The following is a 24,655-nucleotide window of genomic DNA, read 5'->3' on the forward strand; positions in this document are numbered from 1 at the left end:
ATCTTACATAGAACATGGAGTCCCTTGAAGATTTCATTGCAAAAACACTGGCGTAGGGTATATAGTGGAGTTTTACGTAATACATTACATCAAGGCCAAACTGAACTTGCCTTGGTGTGTAAGTCATGATAACAAAGCAAGGCAGAGTGCCAGTGAGTTCATCGATCTTTCGTCATGACACGCTCCCAGTCACGGAACTGGCAGACAACTCGACCGGGACAGGCGGTTCAGTTACAGCACCTATGTTGATGATGGCTGTCAAAGGTGTGTTGATAAACGTTGCAACCGCGTGAAGACAGTGGGTCCCAAAATGAGCAACAAAACTACGCCATTCCCGAGTACGCTGTCCCCTTCTGGTGTGATTGCCAACGGTCCCATCACATGGGACGATGCGACATGGATTCTTACCAGCGCCTTCATCATATTTACAATGCAGTCAGGTTGGTAGCTTACAATTATATAACACCATTCATACAATCATTTGCGTTTGGTCAGTGTCAAAAAGAACATATTGGGTATGATCCAAAACTACTGTTTGTTATTATAGTATAGTGTTTAAGACAAAAGACTACTTGCAGCTGATTTTATGTTGTCTTAAGATACTTATAACGTCTCAACATATTGTTTATACTAACATGAGTGGATGCCACATATATTAGCGTAATACTATGCATTGTTGCTATCAGTGTATGAAACATCTTTTAATAAACTTCCGTATTGTAACAGGCACAATGCTGTTTTGCATAATTGTATGTCCGCTTTACTAAAGTCATGCCACAAAATATATTTTGAATAGATTTAGGCAGATATCAGGGCAAATAATCTCCTGTTTACTCACACTTCCGGCCTATACCTTTGGCAGTCAAGCTGTATTTAACTTCAGATCAATTTACAATTAGGAGATAAAACTACTGTGTTTTGAAATTTGATATAGTCCCACTGTAGAATAGATACCTCTTTATTTTAATTTTGCGAGCGCTTTAGCGCGAGGTTCCAAACTATAGGTATCTATTCTACAGTGGGACTACATAAAATTTCAAAACAGAGTAGGTTTATCTCCATTCTACCATGACGGCAACAACCTTTGAAAAGGGCGCTCTCTTGCAACGCGTAATAACACAGGTGCACAGATCCGCAATCTTAGAACATTCAGAAAAGTGATCAAAGGTAGTTATATATGTAACAAATATTACAAAAGTTCAAGATTAAAAACACCATAATCGTCAGTAGTTCATAATAAGTGTTCAAAACAGATAGTTTTTTTCAAAAAAAGTTGACAAATAACACTCCAAACTTAGTTTAAGAGAGATGTTTTAATTTCTACCAAACTGTTGTACACTGTGGACTGACTGTCAGTTCTCGGAATTTTGTGAGAGAGGTCATTTCTTGGAAATCGAACATGCCATCATTTCTATTGTAGGGGTGACGGGTAATAGAAAAAGGTTTTAAAATGCTAAACGAATATATTTCTACAGCAAACTTTATGAATTAACATTCTATTATACATTTAACATGACGTGTAAGTGTTATTAGTTAGTTAGCAATTACCCCCAGTAAACAATAATAAAATCAAAATAAATGCCTCTCCACCCCGAACTTGGATATGGCAGAACTTGACCTACATCACGGTTACTCACACCTCACAGCTGTCAATGGCGGACAATCTTGTGTTAACATTCTCGGTAACGAGTTATAGAATGAAGCAAGATGACAACCCCGATCTATGATGTGGTTTAACATTAACAGGTAGATTATCTGGGATTGATGGAGCCTGCTGGTACATCCATACGATTACCACTGTGACTGTTGTGACTAATTGTGCGTGTTCTGAAATGAATTTCATCAAGTTTGATGAGCTGTCACTTCAGCTGGGACAATGTTTTCGTGGACTCACGTTTTTGGTGAAAAGGCTTAATATATTTGAAAGGGGTTTCCGTAGCAAAAAGGAAAACTCTTTTTAACTAATCAGAATCAAGCATTCATCAATGTCATGGTAGAATGAGAAAATGACAATTCATGGTGAGGCTAGATTAGGAATCAATCAAACAAATTACCACGTCTGATTGCGTGTGTTATTGAGTATTGGATGCCCGAAGCTTTAAACATTTCATACCTCCGGCACACGCATCTGTTTTAAGTCAGATTAGCCGGAGTTTTCAAACGTTACAAACGTTATCTGTTCGTGTCCGTTGCCTCTCTGGTTGTGAGACAGACATGACGCTACTCTAGCATGTTATGACGTCACGTGGCAATGCTATGACGGTTTGATATAATGGATGACGTTGAATACTTTCGTGATAACTAAACCAGCGTGGCCAGCTACATTTGAGAGAAGCAACGAAGTGGCTCTCATGTAGGATTGAAAAAAGATATCAAGCAAATTATATTTAGTTTAAGATTCCCTGGTTCAATCCAATTTTACAACGTTTTCTCAAACAGACTCCGTCTTTTACAAGATGAGTTATGTGAATTTATTAATATACGTGACCATGTAATGAGATTAACTTATACTGCTGGTTGCTTTATGGGGCTTGCCAATGTGCCGATAGATCACATATATGTATGTCATAATTGGTAACGAGCAACGAAGATTTACCGATACTCTACCCCATCGTATCGTATATTCACGAGCGTCAGATAATCCTAATTGCTACTTTAATGGCGTTTATGTCTATCTATTACCTATTAGGGTTTTGAGTAAGTGCACAGAAAATAATTCCATCCCACTAAACATCTTCAAGTAATTGAAACGGGAAAATATATCAACGCCTGCAAACAAATCATGTTGCGACTGGGCCATCCCCTTCTCTATTCACCCCTTCAATGTTGCCGAACAGCTCGATGGTGCCGGAGTGTGCGTATTGCTGACATAACCGTTGCCCTAACAATACTGCAGCAACATCTCAAAGTTCGATTCAATTCATGCATAATCTACTTTGCATATATAAATGTTCATGCAAAATCACACATTTACGGTTTCGAGGGGGAAGTGACTTGTCCTGAGCAGCAAACATAAAGTCTTCTGTTTCACTTTTCAGGCCATCCGACTTTATAAAAGTGAAAGCCTCTGCAGGGTTGCTGATCTTCTCTACACACTGTACTTAAACTCAATTATTATTACAGATAGAAATAAACTAAAATGCAGCAAATAGGGTTTGGGTGATCCTGGCACAGTAGTCAGGCTGGTTAAGCTCTTCCTCAGCTCAGGGCCCTTTCCCCCTCTACACGCAGCCCAGACAGCGAATGGGACCTCTCCCAGGAAGCGCTGCCTAGTCAACCCACCCAGGACTTTTCGGAGAATGTGAAGACTCCCCAACACTGCAGCCTTGAATTACCCAGATTATCAGTAGGGCTGTATTCCTGGTAGCAAACCCATGTACTCTCCCAATGCCAGTCAACAGATTGGGAGGTACCAAACCTAAGGCACCGAGAACAATGGGCTGTCGGACAATTTTGGATGCAAGCATGACATTTCGAAAGCGAGGTCCGCCTATTTGCCAAGTTTTTTCCTGAATCTTGTCAATCGCATTACTGTCAAACGGGACAGAAAATTCAATGATATAAATAATTTCATTGGATTTATCAAAAAGGACAAGATCAGTTTTGTTGGCCTGGATACCTCTGAGGCTGTATACCGGCCTATTTTAAGAATTTTGCATTTTCTCATTTTCCATGACGCACTCTATACGTTCTGGGTCGTACTATGGATGACCTCTGTGTCAAAACCACAAGCATGGCGAAGACGGTAATGAAATGATCGAGCCACCCCATCATTTCACTTAAGATACTGTGTTTGTGTCAATGCTGGGCATCCACTGACAATGTGTTGGACAGTCTCATTAAATACATAACATAATCAACATCTCATATTTACATTTTGATGCAAAATCGCACATTGACGGTTTCGAGTGGTAAGTGACTGGTCCTGAGCAGCAAACAGAAGGCCTTCTGTATCACTTTTCAGGCCAGGCGACCTCATCCAAGCGAAGTAATCCACAGGGTCTGCAGTGATTCTTCGTGTGTGTCAATACCCTACATTTCTTGTTTAGTCCTATCAACAATACCAAAAGAATGTGAAAGGACGGGTACAACTAAGTATTTGTGGCTTTAATTTTATTGCAAGCATTCAGCTCTTAACTCAAGATTTTTCTTTTCTACTCTGTCCGAGGGTTTTCCTTGATATGGGCATTCTGGAGTCTGCATCTGCATCCCTGAATACGTGTAGGCCTGACCTTCCACGAGATTGTCAATAACACCCCCAAAGTAAACTGTCTGACCCTCTCTCTTCTACCTTTCTACCTTTCAAATGAAGAATGTTGCATTTGTGGAGTCCAAAGGTCATGCCGATATCATTAGAAAAGGACTCGACAAGGAGAATCTGTTTTTTGACTGCAGTCCTCCATTGGCAATAACTTTAAGGACATCCATGTAAAGGTGCCGGTGCTGAGGAGGTCCCGGTAATAACCCTCCTCTTGGCTGATTTCGTGACGATCAGAAAAGCAAAGGACTAAAAAATCGTCCTGAAATATTCCTTTTCTAATAGAAATGGGTTCCGAAGTCACCACCTGCCCATGAGTTGAGTTGACCAGCAATTCATTGAAGACTTGGGAAAAACAAGAAGTCACTCGCGGGGAGGTCAATACATTCCAGTGACCTCAAAATCCATTCGCGAGGTACGGAATCATAAGCTTTTCTGTAGTCTTTCCAACACATTGAGGGGTTACGGTGGTAAGTTTTAGCCTCTTCAAGCATCATTTTCTGAACTAGTAGTTGATCTTTACAACCTCAACATACCTTTCTAGCTCCTTTCTGATCCATGTAAATAATGTCATTGGATGCGCAGTATGATGACACAATATCTGTGAGACACCCTGTAAATATTTTGTTTTGTGTTCAGACAAGTAATAGGGCGGACGTTTTGGGGATCAGTCAAATTTGTTCAACCTTTGCACAACCAAGGCGGAACATCCCCTGTATTCATAACAGAATTAAAACAGTGAAGTAATGGTGTTTGAACACATGGGGAGAGTTTCAAAAACGGTTTAGAATACCATCAGGCCCTGGCGCCGTATTAGATTTAGATTTTCTAATATTACATTTTTCAGGCAATCGGGTGTAATGAAACACAAAAAATGGATTTTATATTTTCGTATGCACTACTATTATGATTATTATGATTATGATTATGATTATGATTATTATTTGTTTTGTTTATAGAAGCATTCGAAGTCACCAACACAACACGGTTGTTTACATGTGACAGAAGTCACACTAGCAAAAAATCTAATATCCCCTTTTGTAATATAATATCCAATAAGCTCAGAAGGATCAGCTACAATCGGTTCCAAATACTTTCGGGCTTTTCTTAAACAATAAACTGTATCCTTTAGAGTATACATGGTTTGATATTATCTGTCCAGAGTGAAGAAATTTCGACGACTGTTAACGAGGGACAGCTGGTCCTTAATTCTCGGACGTAGGTTACGTAAGTACGTAGGTTAGTCTTTACACTATCCATGAGTCCATGAAATTAAAGCATGGCGTCCCGAAAATAAAGTAGTGACAGCAGCTTGGTCAGTAAAGTATTGGAAGGCATTTTAAAAAAATCATGTTGATGACGTGATGTCTTAAGTTATAATTGGCTTTTTGAGAGGCATTCAGAAGGCGGACTACTAAGTAAGGATAAGATACATGGATGAACAACTTCTTCATTACAATTAATGGCGACGTTTCTGTTTCTGTTCTAACACCGCTATCAAGCAAGTCATGTGAAGAATATGGTTGACAAACATATCTTAACCGGTGAAGCCAGCTGTATAAAACAAAAGGGTCATGACTAATTAGGGTCTTTGATGAGTTGATGGTACGCAGGAGGTATGCAATAGCCTTGATCAAGATTAATTGATGGTTGGAGTCTTTCGATGTTTATGGCTTGTAGTTTCCTGAACAGACTGAGCTTTGGTGTTCTTTCATTCTGGTTTTGGAGGCCTTGATGTTTCGCTAATATACGCCTGTCCATAATTGCACGATAGATCGCGTCAGATTATTTTTTCATGATAATGCACAGATGTGACGTCACGTTACTTTTGTTTCGTAAATAAGCAATCTAAGCAATGGAACAACAGATGTGAAGAGACAACTATACTGCTCAATGAGATAATGAGAGTACCCATCGTTATAGGTAATACTGAGACATTGGACTGAGGATTGTGTTAAATGCACACAAACACATCAAATGTTACTATTACTGTTTGTACTCTTTTGGGAATGTGTTTGTTGTCTAAAGCCGCATTCCATCTGTATGACTTCGGCCTGTAAATATTCGTGTCTGGACCGGATAAACCTGTGATTTATATTATGAGCGTCGTCCCACGCCGTCTGGGGTCGATGGAAACAAAGTGACAAGCTGACAAAGCCTTCCTGTGGGAAGGGAAAATATCACATTGATTCTCCATCTAGCATTTCCTGGGTTTGTGTCAGAACAATATGGCCAGCGATGATTTGGTATGACAAATATTTTCACGATATTGTTCACAAAGGCAATCCATCTATTCGGACATTGTTTTGGGGAATATTAATAGATACATGTTCATATGCTGTAAGCATTATGTTGAAGTGTTGAGAGAAGTCCGTCGATGGCCAATTGTTTTCCGTTCACATAATCGACAGGTATGAAGGGGTATACAAAATCGTCATCCAGAATCTCTGTGTTACGATCTAATATTATTTGTTGCAAAACCAAACTATGTTTGTTCCCCGAAGCCTTGTGTTTGAGGTGTTCGTTCGGAAATAATTCATCAATATCCTGGTCAATATACCAACAATACCTCTCCATTGAAAGTAGAATATGCGTTCAGAAAAAAGTATAATGTATACCTGTAGTTTTGAAGGCGTTGAACTGAATTTGAAACCGACATTTTTACTGTACCAAGAAAATAGTAAATGCAAATTCAGCGAAGATAAGGAGTGAAATAGGTAGTACATGTATGTCTCTGTATGTACTTAAACATTACATTTTGCTGTCTGTATGTCAATATACTTTACTCGCATATATGAGAGGCAGCAAATTAAGTGTGCAGTGTAGGTAGAACGTATGTAAACATTAAATTGACAACCCAGAAGATGTGAGGTGAAATGGGTTTTGACGTCGTTCAAGATTATTGCACTTATACTGTGAGTGAGTGAGTGAGTGAGTGAGTGAGTGAGTTGGATTTAACGCTACTTTTAACAGTATTCCAGTTATATCACGGCGTGTCAGCTTAATGTGGGAGGAAAGCCCGAAGTGATGCAGGCCTCGGACGTTTACCACTTCGGTGAAACCCACGAGCACGGGTATGGTGCTGACAAACCTATAAACATAATCGGGGCGAACCGGGATTCCAACCCACAATCATAGGTTTCTGGCGTGCCCAAGGGACGCAAATGTGCACAGCGAATCGCGGTGTCTTAGACGACTGGGCCACCCGTGCCCCCATTGCACTTAAACAGCGACGTGCATACATGTGTGTGTCAATGTTTGTACCTCTTTCATGGCGTCTAATCTATGATTGACATGCAACCAATATGACCCGACAGTCGCCTACGAAAATTGTCTTTTGTTCGTAAACCTAGTAGATAAACAGTATCAGTATGTTGTTTCCGGTTTGTAAGTGTCTTTGAGGATTCATTGCCCAGATATTTCATTTGGAACTGAACGCGCCATACTGAATGCCATGTTGTTGTTTTTTTAATTTAAGTCATGAACAAGAACAGTATTCAACAACGTTTATCAACACCCCATTTCGCTTTACAATTTGTAATATACAGCGGCTTACAACTGCGCGTGAATTTCACCAACGTGTTAAAATCCTAAGGCCTCCCTGGGGCTTTCCTCCCAAATCAAGTTGACACGCCTTGATTCAACTGAAAAACTGTTCAAAGCGGCGGAAAACTAAAGTCGTTCACTCACATATATTCGATCGCTTCCGTGTTTTCTGCAAAATATGTATTATCATACGTGCTTTGAAAATATTTTATGAAATCCTTAGAAATCTACAAATGTATATACAGTCAAGCACTGTTGTGTCGAACTTTGATGTATCGAACTACGTTTGTCTCGAAGTAAAAGCTTGGTCCTATTGGCAAATGTATGCCAAGTTCACTTTTTGTTGATATCTACAAATGTCCATTCAACTTCGACACAAAAGTGTTTGACAATATCTTTATTATTTTTTTAGATTGTCAACATAGTATTGTGATTGAGAAAGAAGAGCTGTCCAATAGATATATATTGAGTACGTCAAATCAACCTTTTCAATCACATTTATTATTGTAATTTGAAATATCTTTTTGACCATTATTTTTTATTTGCAGGTTTTGGACTTCTGGAAGCTGGGGCCGTGTCAAGCAAAAACGAGGTCAACATCATGGTGAAAAACGTAGTGGACATTGTGTTCGGTGGCCTGACATATTGGGCCTATGGATTTGGTTTCAGTTTCGGCGAAGACAAAGGTACAAATCCGTTCTGTGGGATCGGATACTTCTTTGTCGACTCCAGTGATGAAAATATGGGGATCGTGTTTTCAACATTTGTGTTCCAGCTGTCTTTCGCGACCACAGCTACGACCATTGTTTCGGGTTGCATGGCTGAGCGGACTAAACTGATAAGCTACATATTGTTTTCATTTTTCAACACTATTGTGTACTGTTTCCCTGCCCATTGGGTATGGGGATCTAATGGTTTTCTTAAGCAAATGGGATCGGTGGATTTTGCAGGGTCTGGTGTTGTTCATCTGGTGGGTGGATCCTCCGGCCTTGTGGCATCTCTTTTACTAAAACCACGCCTTGGTAGATATGACCATGGAACTGATCCTCTTCCCATGTGCAGTCCAGCCAATGCAATTGTTGGAACATTCATGTTATGGTGAGTACTGTGTTTGAAATAAACATTAATGGTAGGAGAACTCAACATATGTATTTGGTACCTTTTGGAAAGAAATGCCATACTTTAATAAACAATTATTGACACAAAACATGGAAGCAATAAAAATGAACAAGCAGTCGAATTGCTGGTACTGGAAGGAAAGTCATTTTCATGGCGCACACTCTGTTTGCGGGTATCCGAAATGTGTTAGGCTTGTTCAGCCAATTGCCTGAATTTAGATCGTTTTGTTTATCACCGACGGTCCAATAATGCAGTCTGTAATGTATCTTTTCAAACACAATTCGCTTCCCCTTTGATTTTCATGTCACTTAGATACAATGTTGCATTTATGACTCCTCACAGGGGGTGACTGACTGAAGAACAAGCTGTATTCTGTATCAGTAATATTAACACTATCAACGTCGAATTATTGTCATTATTACATATTCACCTTGAACCATGGGTTGATGATCAAAACAAAAGTTTCGTATATACTATTTACATAAGGTACATTAACACGAACCTTTATTGGATGTGAGACAAAAAATATTTTTTTTACATTAAGGGTTAATATCGTACATATCGCCCCTTAATGTAAAATATTCTTATAAACAAAGTTTTATTTGAAATATAGGATTTTGCTATGTTCACGTTTTTATTGTTTTTGCTCGGTTTCTTGCAATTATTAGTAATAAGCATAATTCGTAAAAGGTCCAAGTTCGGGAGGTATTCGGGAGGAATACCTTTGATAAAATATTCACTGGTAAGAGGTGTTATTGATTTTCGCTACAGATAACATGCTATTACTAATCTGTTGGATAAAAGTATGTTTGGTTTCAGTAGCGCTACATTATCTGTGTTTACATATATTCAGTCGGAGAGATCGACCTGGTAATAATAACAATGATAGACAAAATGGGGTAGAGATTTTGTTATATTTATTATTGAGTACATTGGAAGAAGACCCAGCTATTTCTATCATTGTACTTGGATTTGTTTGTTTGTTTGTTTGTTTGTTTGCCTGTTGTTTAACGCCGCACTCAGCAATATTCCTGCTGTATGGCGATGGTCTGCAAATAATCGAGTCCTGACAATCCAGTGGTCGACATCATGAGCATCGATCCACGCATTTGGGATATGAGGACATGCATCAACCAAGTCAGCGAGTCTGACCACCGGATCCCGTTAGTCGCCTCTTACGACAAGCATAGTCGCCTTTTATGGCAAGAATAGGTTGCTGAAGACATATTCTGCCCCGGATCTTCACAGGTCTATTGTACATGAACAGTAGAACCGGTGTGACTATGTGGAGAACGATGTTATTCACCATGTTGAAAGTAATAATTACTGAATAGATGTTTTTACACAATTTGAGATGGAAAGATATTCATGTGATAATTTACTTTGGAAAAACTCTTTTGGAAATGTGTTCAATTCTGAACATACATATTGTGAATGGAAGATTTGGGACTGACTATCAAATCGGTGACTGAACATTTATTGGGCATTTAGTGAGTGAGTGAGTTGGGTTTAACGCCATTTTAACAGTATTCCATTTATATCACGGCTTAATATCAGTTTAATGTGGGAGGAAAGCCCGAAGTGATGCAGGCCTTAGATGTTTACCATTTCGGTGAAACCCACGAGCACGGGTATGGTGCTGACAAACCTAGAAACATAATCGGGGCGAACCGGGATTCGAAACTACAATAATAGGTTTCTGGCGTACCCAAGGGAAGCAAATCTTCCCAGCGAATCGCGGCGCCTCAGACGACTGGGCCACCAGTGCCTCCTATTGGGCATTTAGGGAGTAGTGTGAAAGATTATGGTTTGGCATCGAGTGACATGTTCCCCGATGGTGATGAATTTCTCTGTAAAAAAACATGAACGGTGCCATTATGTAAATGCGTTCAGATATAACTAAAGATAACTCATACCATATGAAGTAAAATAAAGTTTGCAATGAATAGTGTGGAATCAAGAAGGACCAGTTTGCACAATGTAAAAGGAGTGACCTAGAAAATGCAGCAGCGGTAGACTCTAAACGTTTCTTGGACATCATAAAACGTATGTCTTGACGACCCAACCCTATTGATATATACACATGCACAAAAGTTAAGCGCGACCATATTCATAGTCTCTTGATTTCACGTGTGGGAATCAGAAATACGAAATATGATGATATATGACTGAACCCAAATTTGTCCAGATACCACAAGAAACACGTGCTTTACGTGTTGCTGCAGTTCCCCTACCCTATAAATAGTGAAATTCAAGTTTCAGACACGTGGTTGCATTTTGCTCCTGTGTGATTTAAGACTGCACTGGATTACCCATCAGAGACTCTCGACGATGACCGTAAGGCGTCGCCTCAGAGCGGCTGGTTATAACGCCAGAAGACCAGTAAAACGTCCTCAACTGACTGAGAGGCACATGCGGAATCGTCTGATATTGTGTCGTGCCCGTAGTCGATGGAACTTGGCCAACTGGAGAAGGATCCATTGATCTGACGAGTGTCGAATGCTGCTACAAAATGTTGATGGTCGAATACGGTTTGGAGGCAGCGTAACACTCGTTTTGCACCAAGGAACATCCAGAAGTCCTTAGTATGTGGCGGGGGGTCTGTCATGATATGGGGTTGTGTTTCCTTCGGCTGCAAACTTCCGCTGGTGACAATTCGTGGAAACCTGAATGGCCAACAATACCAAGATGCCGTTCTTCGTCCAGTGGTAGTCCCTCATTTTAACAACAACATTTAGGAACAAAACTGTCGTTTTGGTGTTAAGTTACATCCGGAATTTATTTATATTTTTCTACTTCTATAAGCGGATGACCTTACTGAGTATACATGAAGTTGAATATCTAACATGATGGGAATGGGAAATGCCAGTCAATCTATCGAAAACAAAAATAGTTGTTTTTTTCTAAAAATAGGGGAGGTTTATCACGTTATGAAAAAATGGTATTATGATGGAAATGCGTATGTAGTAGTAACTGGATACAGTTATCTTGGCTTGTATTTTAGCAATAGCTTACTGAGATCGAATGCTTAAATAATATTCCAATTGAGGCAAGAAAGGTGTTCATGGTCCTTGAAACCATACTCGCCTTACTTTTACTTAAAATGTTTTGATACAAAGATAACACCAATACTTTTATACGGGGCTGGAATTTGGGGGATCAGTGACATACAACTGAATCTGGCAGACGTTCTATTCAGTCGCTCGCTGTTTTGAAATGTGGCAAATATTGGTGGTCTCTTTATAATATGCAGGAATCTCGTATACCCCAAAAATGTTACAATATGCTGCAGTTGTACGATGAACAAATCCACGTAAATTGGGTAACGAAACTTAAATCTGTTACTTTCAGATTAGGATTTCGTGATGTCTGGTACTTTCAAACATGTGGTAATAAAACCGCGTTTTTAAATATGTTACTTCAGCGGTTAAAACCTTTTTTTCGGGTTTGGCATGGTTAGTTATGCAAAAAAACAACAAATGGCTTATTATGCGCAGTTTAAAACATCCATTTCATGTGAGAACTATTTGAGTAGTATAACTGTAAATAAAATTCAGGACTCGTTTGGGGTTCAGTTCAAAATTCCTCGTGAATTTAGAAAATGTAAATTTTGTAACCTAAAGCATATCGAAAATGATTGCACTTTTTTAATATTTTCTGTGTTATAGCCATCTGAGGCAAAGTTTTTACATCTTTCCAAATGTTCTGAAGTTTAAAACACTACTGTCATGGCAAGACCCTCTTATCAATATGAATACAGAAAAGTACTTGTTTTTACGCCAATGCTGTAAGAACACAAATACGCCTACTTTGATAATATGCAATTATGTTAAAACTGCTCTTTCAAAAATAAAATGCAAATGAATGTGTTGTATTTTATACTGTTTGCACCTAAATTGTATTTCGTTTGTACATAAAGTCCCGTGGCCTACAAGTACTGAATAAAGTGAAGACTAATTATTCGTAATAACTTCCTTCAACTGTGCGCGTTTATTCAGGAACAACAAAAAGTAGAGCTATTGAACTTGTGAAAGTGCAGTACACCTTTCATATTCCAACAACCTCTCAACAACGACAACCTGGTCGTTATTTACAGGTTTCCTTTATGTGTCATGAATTTGTAAATCTTAATACAAAGGTGTATCTAGGGACACTATACAATATGACGTTATTTACGTTACTACCTTGCTTCCATGGTAACGACGGAAAGGGTATCTGCAGAGCTGATAAATCGATATTCAGAGATTTACCATCATGGCAATATAACCGAGTCATCTAATTGGTAATTCACCCCATTGCAATGTCTACTATATTTTCTAATTAATGCAAATGAAGCAAGGTATTAGTTTAGAAGATGAATTCAGTTTTCTACAAAGCGTATTGCAGGCCTAGGTGGCATTAGCTAATGTGCTCAATGATTAGAGCATGTGTAAGTAAATTGTCAGTTATTTATCTACATCCACGCAGGAGGCTTTTAAGTCTTTCTTTTTAAATAATCTTATTTTATGCCCCGTTAATACTGTCATTAATAGCACTGCCCCTTATAGCACTACTTGCCACAGATTAAATCAAGATTGTTTTTCTAATGAACATATTTGACGGTTGAACATTCAACTCCTAGTGATATAATTTGTCGAGGCTGTTTGTTTGCTGAACGAATGTTACTGGAGATGCGTTTCTACGATTGTTATCCAATGAATGCATATGCTACTTCAAATCGATAAACACCTTCGGCAATGATAAGTGACCCTTCAAGATCCGGGTAATATTGATCTTCAGCATCCCATGCTTGTCGTAAGATGCCACTAACGAGATCGGTGGCCGACTCAGTGACTTGGTTGATGCATGTCATCGAATACCAACTCCGTTGATCGATGATCATGACGTCAATGTTGGGATTGTCTGGTTCAGCGTTAAACAACAAACAAACTAATCATTATAAGGTGTTTGCAATTGTTAGTGAGAATGTCTCGATGAACCGGCTACAACATTAGAGGTAGTGTATACTAAGTGGGCTTTTGAAATTGTATATTTATATATTATCGAAAGCGATGTATTCCCTTTCAACGTTTATAGTGATCCTTTTTTTGTGGTATTTGGAATAGGGTTGTATTAACATTGCCCATCACAGGTATAATATGTTCTACCGATTGTGGTCGTCTAATTATTTCACTCTATCCCATTAATTGCATACCATTATAGATGGCACAGGCGTTTTTGGAACGCGTGAAATCCACGAGATCGAGTATAGCGATGACAATCGTGGATTATAATCGTGGAAATCCTGCCCTCGAACCTGACTTGAGAAGCAATACATACTAAAACGGGACACCTGATATGGACAGGAATCATTCTTGAGACCTGTGTTACAAAGATGTTCTAATTTTCTTCGAGGCTTTTATAGAGCAGTCGATATTAATACAGAGGAAAAAGAAATTCCCAACTGAATACAAAATGTATAAAAACTACATACATGTATTTCTTATTAATGCCATGTTGTCGGAAACACTGTCTTATTTCACATCTACAGTTCAATTTTTCACTGGCCAACATTATATTTGGGATGAACAATGAGAAGAACGATGATACATGTTCTGCGAGGTTTGATATACGCTGTTGCTTCCGTTTGAAAACTAATATCATTATGAGTACCACATTTGATATATACGAACGTTTCTAGTTTTGATTATTAATGGGTTTTATGCCGTAGAGAAAGAATTTTATCAGCTTAAATTTCTTGGTCGGATTGTAAGTTAAACTGAAAACGCATTACGCTTCGTTTCATGTATCCTTTAAGTTAATAGCTTGAAATGAGATTGAGTGTAAGCTATACACACGAACAATGCTGAAAGAAGGAGTCAGTTGTTTGCAATAGGCAATAACACTGGTTCGGAGAACACGATAAAAGCACTTTCTGGGAAAGACAATTAATGTCCATCTTTGTTCTCAGGCGACCGTTGTGTACCATACCTGCCTATACAAAGCTATACAAAGCTTATGCTCGTGAACTAAGTCTGTGTAAATAATTTACATTGATCAATTTTTCTTTTATGGCATGGTTTCTAAAGAAAACGTCTGTTTGGATGTGAGGTCCAAGGAAATGCCAGGTAACCGTGTTGTTTCAAATTACATGATGAAATACCGTGTTTAACTTTGTATGACATTTCTGTATCAACATCCATTTGTGAAACAGTCGCAAAACTCAATGGGAGTTTAATGTGTTTACGGTTATATATTCATGGCCTGAACATATATATTCTTCACCCCCACACTCATGTGGTATTTACACAGTATGCACCTATTGACATAGCTTCCTCATTTGTATATAGATTGGAAATATCTGTTTTCAATTATATGTTCCAGCAGAAAGTGTTTTAATTAATTGTCGTGACTGTTGAACTACACAATACATCAACGGATGGAATGCTATAAATTGCCATTATGCCAATTAAAAGAGTTGTATCGTGATTGGTATAGCATGGAAAACCTTGTGTCTTGTCACATCTCACTGGTGGATATATGAGCAGAATCGGGATTTTCGTATCGATACAACAGTGTGGTCTCACATACAGTATTTTAACGATCGTTGCGTGATTCCAAACTATATATAAAGAATAAGCTCCGACGTACATACAGTTTGGACTGCATCCGCGGTGTAAGTGGATGGAGCGTCTGCCTGGGGACATCCGCGTCATACAATAAAACGTAAAAAGATTGTACTTGTTGTTACCCTGCCTTGCGTTTGACATTAAGAGGATAAAACAAAGACATGTCGGCTGTATGAGTGAACTATGCTTAAACACCATTTCGCTTCGCCACATACAGTTTGTCTCTAACTCTTTGAAGATTCATAAATCAATGAGATCACAATGTCAATTCTTACATTTTGTATATCTCTGTTGGTACCTCGAAGTATGTGCTTTCTGACATCCTTTTTACATATACGTTTTTTGTTCAAATTGGGTGAGTGGCTGGTACTACCAGTGGGGTAGGATATGCTTACCCCTTCCACCTGGTGTCATCACTGATGTTTGGGTATCCATTCATATAATGTTCCCCACTATGTTGATTTTAGTCCGATGGAATCTGTATCGGTGGATAATCGAGACTGGCTGTTCGCTGACGTGTTATACTTACAATGATAATAATAATGGAGATTTCTATTACGCCATATCCACACATATGTGCATGGTCAAAGGGCTACATAAAACACGAAAGCACAGTTAGCGAGTAGGAACAGGGGGGAATGGGAAGTAGTGACATCTGAAGAGATGGTTGTTCAGGACAGATTTGAAAGAGGCCAGGAAGGGAAACTGCTTGATGTCGACAGGGGGGAAATTCTAAAGAGTAGTTGCTGCATAGGCGAATGTATTGTGACTATAGGACTTCGGTTTTGTCTTAACCACTGTCAGCAGAACACTTTCGACCGCCTCCCTGGTCTCCATGGTCTTGAGTTATAGCGTCCGCCCGGAGAGAGGAAGGTCCGGGTTTGATTATATAGTTGATTTGAAATTCAGTCTAGAACCGAATCTGACCACCTACCCATTTGCATTAAGCTAAGGAGTTGTAATAGAACCCGAACTTCACCTAATAATAGCGCAAGCGCAATTGATATCTATAAGTTTGTTTGGGATGATAATATCTTAAACACATTCAGAGAGAATTTACTTACAGACGATATCCGAAAGCTTCTAGATAAATGTGTCGATTTTGTATTTTCTGATATAAACAAAAGTGTTAATGCTATTGCAGATGCTCTTTGTGTAGCCGCTAGTGATATGAAACGAAAAGTAAGTCGAGTTAGAGAAAGGGTGAAAGGAAATCCATGGTTTGATAACGAGTGTGAAATGTCTAAAAAAAGAAAGGAGTAAATATTTAAATCAATTTAGAAATTGCAAAAATGAAAGTAACCTTAAAGAATATCATGCCGCTAGAAACAAATATACTGCCATCTGTAAATATAAACAAAATATCTATTTAATGGAGAGGAAACAAAGGTTAGAGAAAAATATAAATAATTCAAAACTGTTTTGGTCAGAATTAAAAAGCATGAATACAAAACAAAAAAAACACGAATAACATAAGTATTGATGACTGGTATTGTCATTTCAAAAATATGTATGGTATGTCACATCTGAATGAGAAAGCGTCATTTTTAGAATCTAATGATAATGTAAATGAGAATGATAACAACGACGACACTGATGACATTGTAGCCGATATTCTTGATTCCCCAATTATGAGAGAAGAAAATTTAGAAAGCATCCGACAACTTGAGTGCAATAAATCATCTGGCATTGATAATTTAATGCCTGAATTTTTCAAACATTCAGCAAACCTGTTAGTACCATATCTTGAACTAATATTTAATGTCATTTTAGAAAACCTTTCCGAATTCATGGTCGGTGGGAATAATTGTACCTCTCCATAAGAGAGGGGTATAACTCTTTTGAGCATTTTTAGCAAGATATTTTCTGTTATTATTAATAAAAGATTAGTGTATTGGGCGAGTACAATGAACACAATTGATGAGTCACAAGCTGGATTCAGAGAGGGATATAGTACCGTGGACAACATATATATATTACATTGTTTAATACAAAGATACCTTAATAATAAGGGTGGAAAGTTTTATGTAGTTTTTGTAGATTTTTCTAAAGCATTTGACTCTGTGCAAAGAAATACACTTCGGAATCTTTTTAAGACTCATGGATTAAGTTCTAAAATAAATAAATTGTTAGGTAGCATTTATAAAAAAATATAAAATTCTGTGTTAGAAATAACCAAGTTATTTCTCCTACATTTTCAAGTCATTTAGGAGTACCACGGGGTTGTATCTTAAGCCCGTTCATGTTTTCGTTTTTCATCAATGAATTTGCAATGCAAATATCTAATAATTGTTTCTATAGAATTCAACACCCAGAAGAAATACAATTGTTTTTTACTTTTGTTTGCAGACGGTATTGCACTATTTTCAAGTACTATTGAAGGTCTACAGTCACAAATTAATGGGGGCGGTCGGGTAGCCTAGTGGTCACAGCGTTCGCTCGCCACGCCGAAGACCCGGGTTCGATTCCCGACATGGGTACAATGTGTGAAGCATATTTCTGGTGTCCCCCGCCGTGATATTGCTGGAATATTGCTAAAAAGCGGCGTAAAACCATACTCACTCACTCACTCACTCACTCACAAATTAATGAGTAAGAAAAGTATTGTGATGAATGGAAATTGAATGTAAATAGAAATAAAACAAACATTGTTGTATTTAAAAACGGCGGTAATTTATCAAAATATGAAAAATGGTACTATAAAGGTAACCAATTGGAGATAACAAGTTTTTATAAATATGTAGGAGGGTATTTTACTAACCGTCTTTCATGGACATATCATGTAAGCCAAGCATTCTTACAAGCTCAAAAGGTATTCATTGGTATTCAACGAAATGCATGTGGTCAAAATTTTGATTATAATACACTTTTCAAAATTTTTGATGTAAAAATAAGTCCAATTTTATTGTATTGTGCAGAGATTTGGGGACTCTCAAAAGTAGATGCTATAGAAAAGATTCATGCAAGAAATATTTAGGTGTTAAAGTTAATACACACGGGGTTATGGTTTATGGTGATTGTGGTCGCTATCTACTGTATATTTTTGCATATATTAAAGTTATCAAATATTGGTTAAGAATTGTAAATATGCCTATGTATAGATTTCCAAAAAAGTGTTATAATATGTTATTTTTGTTTGATTCAAATGGTAAAAGAAACTGGGCAACTGGTGTTAGAGAACTCTTATTTGAATCTGGTTTTGGTAATGTTTGGTATGATCAACGGGTCAATAATACTGCTGAGTTTATCCAGTCACTGAAACAAACACTAAAAGATATTTATTTACAATCATGGAATGTTTCATTAGCATTATCAAATAAACACTTTTATTATACACTTTTTAAATCTTACATTTATAGAGAATGCTATTTCGTTGATATTACCATACCAAAATATAGAAAAGCATTGGCAGGGTTTCGTTGCATGTCGCATGATCTACATATTGAAAGGGCACATATATTAATACCCCACGAGAACAAAGAGAATGTAACATGTGTAACTTAAATGAAATAGAAGACGAGTATCACTTCCTTATCAGATGTCCATTATATTTAGGACTAAGAATAAAATACTTACCAAAATACTATTACAGTGAACCAAACATATGTACATTTATAAGTTTATTAAAATGTGAGAGAACAGAGGTTGTAAAGAATTTATCGATGTTTATTTACCATGCTTTTGCCCATAGAAATAAAATTGTTAACTGCTAATTAAATACTATCTATGCCAGAATAAAATGAGCCTATTTATGGTTGTCATGATGTATATATGTGGGAGACAATTTATTTCAATAAGATGTTCTATTGTAATGATTAATTATGTTTAATTGTATTATGTACTAAAGGCCTGTGGCCTCTTGGGTACGAAATAAAGATTGATTGATCCATGACTGCGTCATAGCAAACGACGTTAAAAGATGGTACTTGTTGTTCCTCTGTCTGGAGCTCGGGGTCTCTAATTGGGATATTAATTTTAAACCGCGGCTTGGTATCAGAGTGGGCTAGCACTATAAAATCGGCATTAGTCCGGGTTGGTGCAAGCAGACATACATGTACATACAAACAAACAAACACACACACATTGGTTTCCCACATTTGTACCGAACTCGCAGGTCAACATGTCATTAGGCCTTACTGCAAACCTATTAGTACATTAGTACATTTAGTATGCTAAATTTCCAAGGGCTTTCCCCCCACGTCTAACAAACCTAATTAAGTTGATTGCGGATACAAAATCAATGAAGCCCATCCATATTGATATATGATAAACGTTAGGGCGATCTCCTAATTAACATTTGTCATACATTTGTGTGGGAACGTGAAGCTTTATATTATTTGTTAACGGGTGTATGCAAGGAAACGTCAAGGCCAGGTCTCCTTTATCCGATGGAACAGATTCCTTTGGGCATAAATGGCAAAATGGCGGTGAAAATTATATGAATAGATACATGTCATTGCACGTAAGAACACATACGATGGGTGTATGTGTATGTGTATGTGTATATCTAATATATGTGCATTGTAATTCAAACACCAATGTCAGAGTCTTTCAAAACTATGTCCCATCCAGCTGATAAGCGTATATGGAATGACAAGAAGAAATACCACATGCATAAACATTTTACAGCACTGTACATAGAACACTATCTTCAAAATTTCTACAGTTACCCGAGATTATCACTGCAACAGATCAAACAGTACTTTTATAAGGACTGAAATTATATTCATATACATCAAAATATGCTGAGTGTAAAAAACAGCTCAAACATATTGGGTGTATGGCATTTTCCTTGAAAGGGTCATCTGAAAAAAAAGAATGCACTGATAATTAAAGAAATACCCCCATGCATATTACAGTAGTCTAGGGGGCACGGGTAGCCCAGTCGTCTAAGGCGCCGCAATTCGCTGTGCAGATTTGCGTCCCTTGGGCACGCCAGAAACCTATGATTGTGGGTTCGAATCCCGGTTCGCCCCGATTATGTTTCTAGGTTTGTCAGCACCATAACCGTGCTCGTGGGTTTCACCGAAGTGGTAAACGTCTAAGACCTGCATCACTTCGGGCTTTCCTCTCACATTAAGCTGACACGCCGTGATATGACAGGAATACTGTTAAAAGCGGCGTTAAACACAACTCACTCACCCACTACAGAAGTCTAGATTAGGTCATGTATTATCTATATTTTATTCTAATAACCCTAACCTTTCATTACAGGTGGGGCTGGCTTGCATTCAACTGTGGCAGTACCTTTGGTATTTCTGGTGGCAAATGGCAGTTGGCAGCAAAGTAAGCGAAACTTACACGGGGCCACATGCGCGTGCGTTCACGCAAATAGCACCTTTGCCATCTTAATATCGATACGCTTCTGATGATTGATAGAATGTGTCGATGAAACACTTTGATACTTTCGATTTAAACAGTTGACACTAAAACACACCCGTAGTCATGCTTGATAGGAACAACGTCGTCATATTTTATAATGTAACATTTATCTATTAACTTAAACAAACCCATGTGTGAAGGTATTCACCCAAGAAACGTTTCAATTGGGCTATGTTTCACCTCTGAGTTAGCCCTGAGGTGAGAACGCCCTGCTTATTACACTATATTTGTACGTATTCAGGGCAGCAGTGACGACACTGATGGCTTCAACAGGAGGTGGAAGTGCCGGGGTAATCATAAGGTAGGAATACTGAACAAACTCTTCAGGTGTGTAACGTCTGGCGAATTATTTGTATTGAGTAGTTCTGCTTTAGTGAACATGTCGAAAAGTGTGACTCCATGTGTTCCTGATTTGGGCATTTGAGGCATTTTGGGCCCAATTTGGGTGTCGGTGGCCCATTTTATGCACTGTGGGTGTGATCTGATGGCAGCAGGGGTGGATCGTGAGGCTAAGGTGCCACCGCAATTCGTTGGGCAAAGTTGGACCCTTAGGCGTACTACAAAACTATCGTCGTGGGTTCGAATCCTATATTTACCCGGAAGATGTTTTAAGGTTTATCAGTACCATGCCCTTGCTCGTTAGTTTCAAGCCTAAGACTAGAATAATTTCGGGGTTTCCTGCCACATTAAGCCAGCAAGATACAATTGAAATATCACTCTTGCGACAAACAATAGACTGCACGAGAGCTTGTCTGAGGAGCCTGTCTGTTCTTTTGATTCGTTTAGGGTTCACTGTGGACAATAATATCGTTTCAGCTATGTTTTCCAAAAGAGGAAGTTCGACGTTGGATACCTTATAAACTCGGTACTTGGTTCCTTGGTCTCTATAACAGGTTAGTACGTTTAGCGGAGGTAGGGTTTAGCCTAAACAGTCAGATCTGTTTTAACCCATCTGTTTTAATCTGTTTTAACCCATATCTCAGTAATTTTGACTTAACCGACATAACCTTTTTGTTCAAAATTTTAGGTACCATCCGTTGAATGTAAGAACTATGGGGGACGTGTGGCCCAGTCGTCTAAGGCGCTGCAATTCGCTGTTGCGTTCCATGGGCCCGCGAGAAGCCTATGATCGTGGTTCGAATCCCGGTCAGCCCTGATTATGTATCTAGGTTTGTCAGCACCTGAACTCGTGTGTTTCACAAACTTGGTAACCGTCAGAGACTGCACCACTTCGGGCTTCTCCTACATCAAGCTGACATGCCGTAATATAACTGGAATACTGTTAGAAGCGGCGTTAAACCCAACTCACCCACTCACACAAGACTTCTTGGGATATTTCCTCTTAAAACAAATATCACTGAATACATTATGCAGATTGTTTCACCCCATGTTTAAAAGAAGTAAGAGGCAGAAGGGTTATTTTAACCAACTAGAAATGGCACATTGTTGCGGAGGACTTTCAACATGAATTGAAAGTTATCGCACATTGTCACTGACACTTAGCCTTTTGTCGGTCAATCACTTGCAAGACTTTGGAATTTGGAACTTTGGACATAATCCAGTGCAAAATATTGACTTAAATGAGCTAAAAGTCCTTATTTCTACACGTCTGGAGACAATTCCGAGCTTTAAACAACTCCATGTGAGTGATTTTTACTATTTGAGGTACTGTCTTTTACTAACATACATCTCTTTAGAAAATATTTTTCTAGTGTACAAAAGTGACAAAACCTTTCCATAATCATAATAAAGTCCGACTATAATCAAAGCTTGTGTTTATGAATCACTATCAAATAGTTGATGATACCATGTGTCCAAGAAACGGTGAGCGTTTTATGTCTCTGAGTAAACCTACCTGGAAAACCCTAATATCAGCCTTGTTGGCACGCTAATCTTTCGTATTAGCATTCATTTGCAATATGCCCGTTTCTTCTTTTCAGCAAGTTGTGCCCTGGTGCGACCCTGGGAATCAATAGTTATTGGTATCATAGGAGCAATACTAACTCTCTGTTGTACCAAGCTTCTTGATGTTTTACACATAGACGACCCAGTTGGAGCTGTCGCCGTCCACGGGGCTTCCGGTATTTGGGTAGGTATCAAGTTGACCTCTTCCATATGCCATCATAACGTCGCACAAGCTGTCGCTTCCTTCACGAAGGAATGTACATTTGGAGATTGAAAACCAAACAATAGATATCCTCGGATATTGTAAATATTAATAATGTTATAACAGATTCGCATTTGTTTCAACGATTTCTAAGGCGAGACGGGGGAAGAGAGGAGAGGAGCTGTAGGGATATGGGTGTTCGTCTGAAGAGCCGCAATTCCCTATCAAGTACCTAATGCGTCCCAGAATCGTATGATACTACATTATGATTAACGCCGCTTTGACACATATTTCTGTTATATCACGGCATGCTAACCTAATGTGCGAAGAAAATTCAGTGAGTCAGGCCGTAGATTGTAACTGGTTTGATGATGACCATGATCACGGGTATGGTGCTGTGGTCGAAGAGCAAAAATACAGTTGAATCGGGAATCCGAATTTATAAGAGACTTTGATGTCTTTATTGCAGGGGCTCCTTGCTGTGGGTCTTTTTGTTGAGCAGGAGCCTATTGAAAACTTGACAGGGGGTTTATCAGGGCTGTTTCATGGGGGAGGCTGGTATCTTCTTGGAATTCAGACATTGTCAGCTGTTTGTGAAATCGCATGGAGTGCCACGACAACATTCATCTTGTTATTCGTAAGTAACGTCTAGCTCACCACACACAGAGACTGCATGAACTAAAATGTATACCTTTTTGCATAGTGCGCCTTGTGGTAAACTTGTTTCATGGTTTTTTTTAACGAGATGTGTTTGTTACGTTACTCGTCAATAAACCAGCTCTTTCACGCACGCTTGTAAATAATTTAATACACCGACTCTGTGACACACCTCTGTCGTACACGATGCCCGTGATTGTTTATTTGCATGATTTTTATTCTACACATAAAGGTAAGGAAACGACAAGGGAAGTAATGTAATCAGGGTCCCCACGGGTATTGCAACTTACGAGATCAAGAAAATAATGTACGTCAATGAGTACCGGTTTCTGTCGATTTCAGATTATCAAGAAAACAATCGGCCTCCGTATGGACCCTGAGGAAGAACAGCTTGGGGCGGATCTTGTGGAACATAACATTGGAGCCAGGATCGGTGATCCTATTCTGTTTTCCCCTCGGCCAAGCGCATCTCCCAAGCATCTCCGTCCTGCCACTGCTACCGGAAGTGACGACATTGCCGCGTCCATGACTTCGCTCCAAAGTAATGAGTCCTTATTTAAGAAACGTAAAGGGAAGCCTGATAGAAACGAAATACAAAGCATTTCTATGATATGTCAAGAAGACGTGTAATGTTTTGGGAGAACGAGGCCGCGGTACATCAGTGAAACATATAGGAAAATAGCGTTAGCCTGTGTTGATAGTTTGCGGACGGACTTGTATGTTACAAACAACCCTAACGTTCTTAGAAGCACATAGTAGCTCATCCCTTCTTTGTTTGGTGTATTTTGGTTTGTGTAACACACATTATGATGACATCTAGCTGTATGATGACGACGGGTGAATGCTGGAATATCGACCAGGCAAACTACTTATTCATATGACGAGCAACGTCCCACACCGTGAATAAACAGGCAATCATATTTCATCATATATGACGTCATGATGAATAGATGACGTCATCTATATTGTGACAATGCA

At 38.7% G+C, this 24,655-nt stretch overlaps 1 protein-coding gene across 1 annotated transcript; it reads left to right on the forward strand.

The window, feature by feature from the left end:
• The first annotated feature begins 230 nt into the window (after positions 1-230).
• On the forward strand, positions 231-24,655 carry LOC139464967 (putative ammonium transporter 3). The gene is made up of 8 exons (XM_071246609.1): positions 231-440; positions 8,353-8,902; positions 20,746-20,817; positions 21,155-21,214; positions 21,730-21,806; positions 22,854-23,002; positions 23,490-23,657; positions 24,020-24,655. Exons 1-8 carry the CDS (start codon positions 311-313, stop codon positions 24,305-24,307), a joined length of 1,494 nt encoding a protein of 497 aa, XP_071102710.1. The 5' UTR covers positions 231-310; the 3' UTR covers positions 24,308-24,655.

This window comes from Haliotis cracherodii, unplaced genomic scaffold (genome assembly GCF_022045235.1).
Source record: "Haliotis cracherodii isolate W230 unplaced genomic scaffold, xgHalCrac1.p SCAF_1, whole genome shotgun sequence".
In the NCBI taxonomy this organism is placed as follows: domain Eukaryota; kingdom Metazoa; phylum Mollusca; class Gastropoda; order Lepetellida; family Haliotidae; genus Haliotis; species Haliotis cracherodii.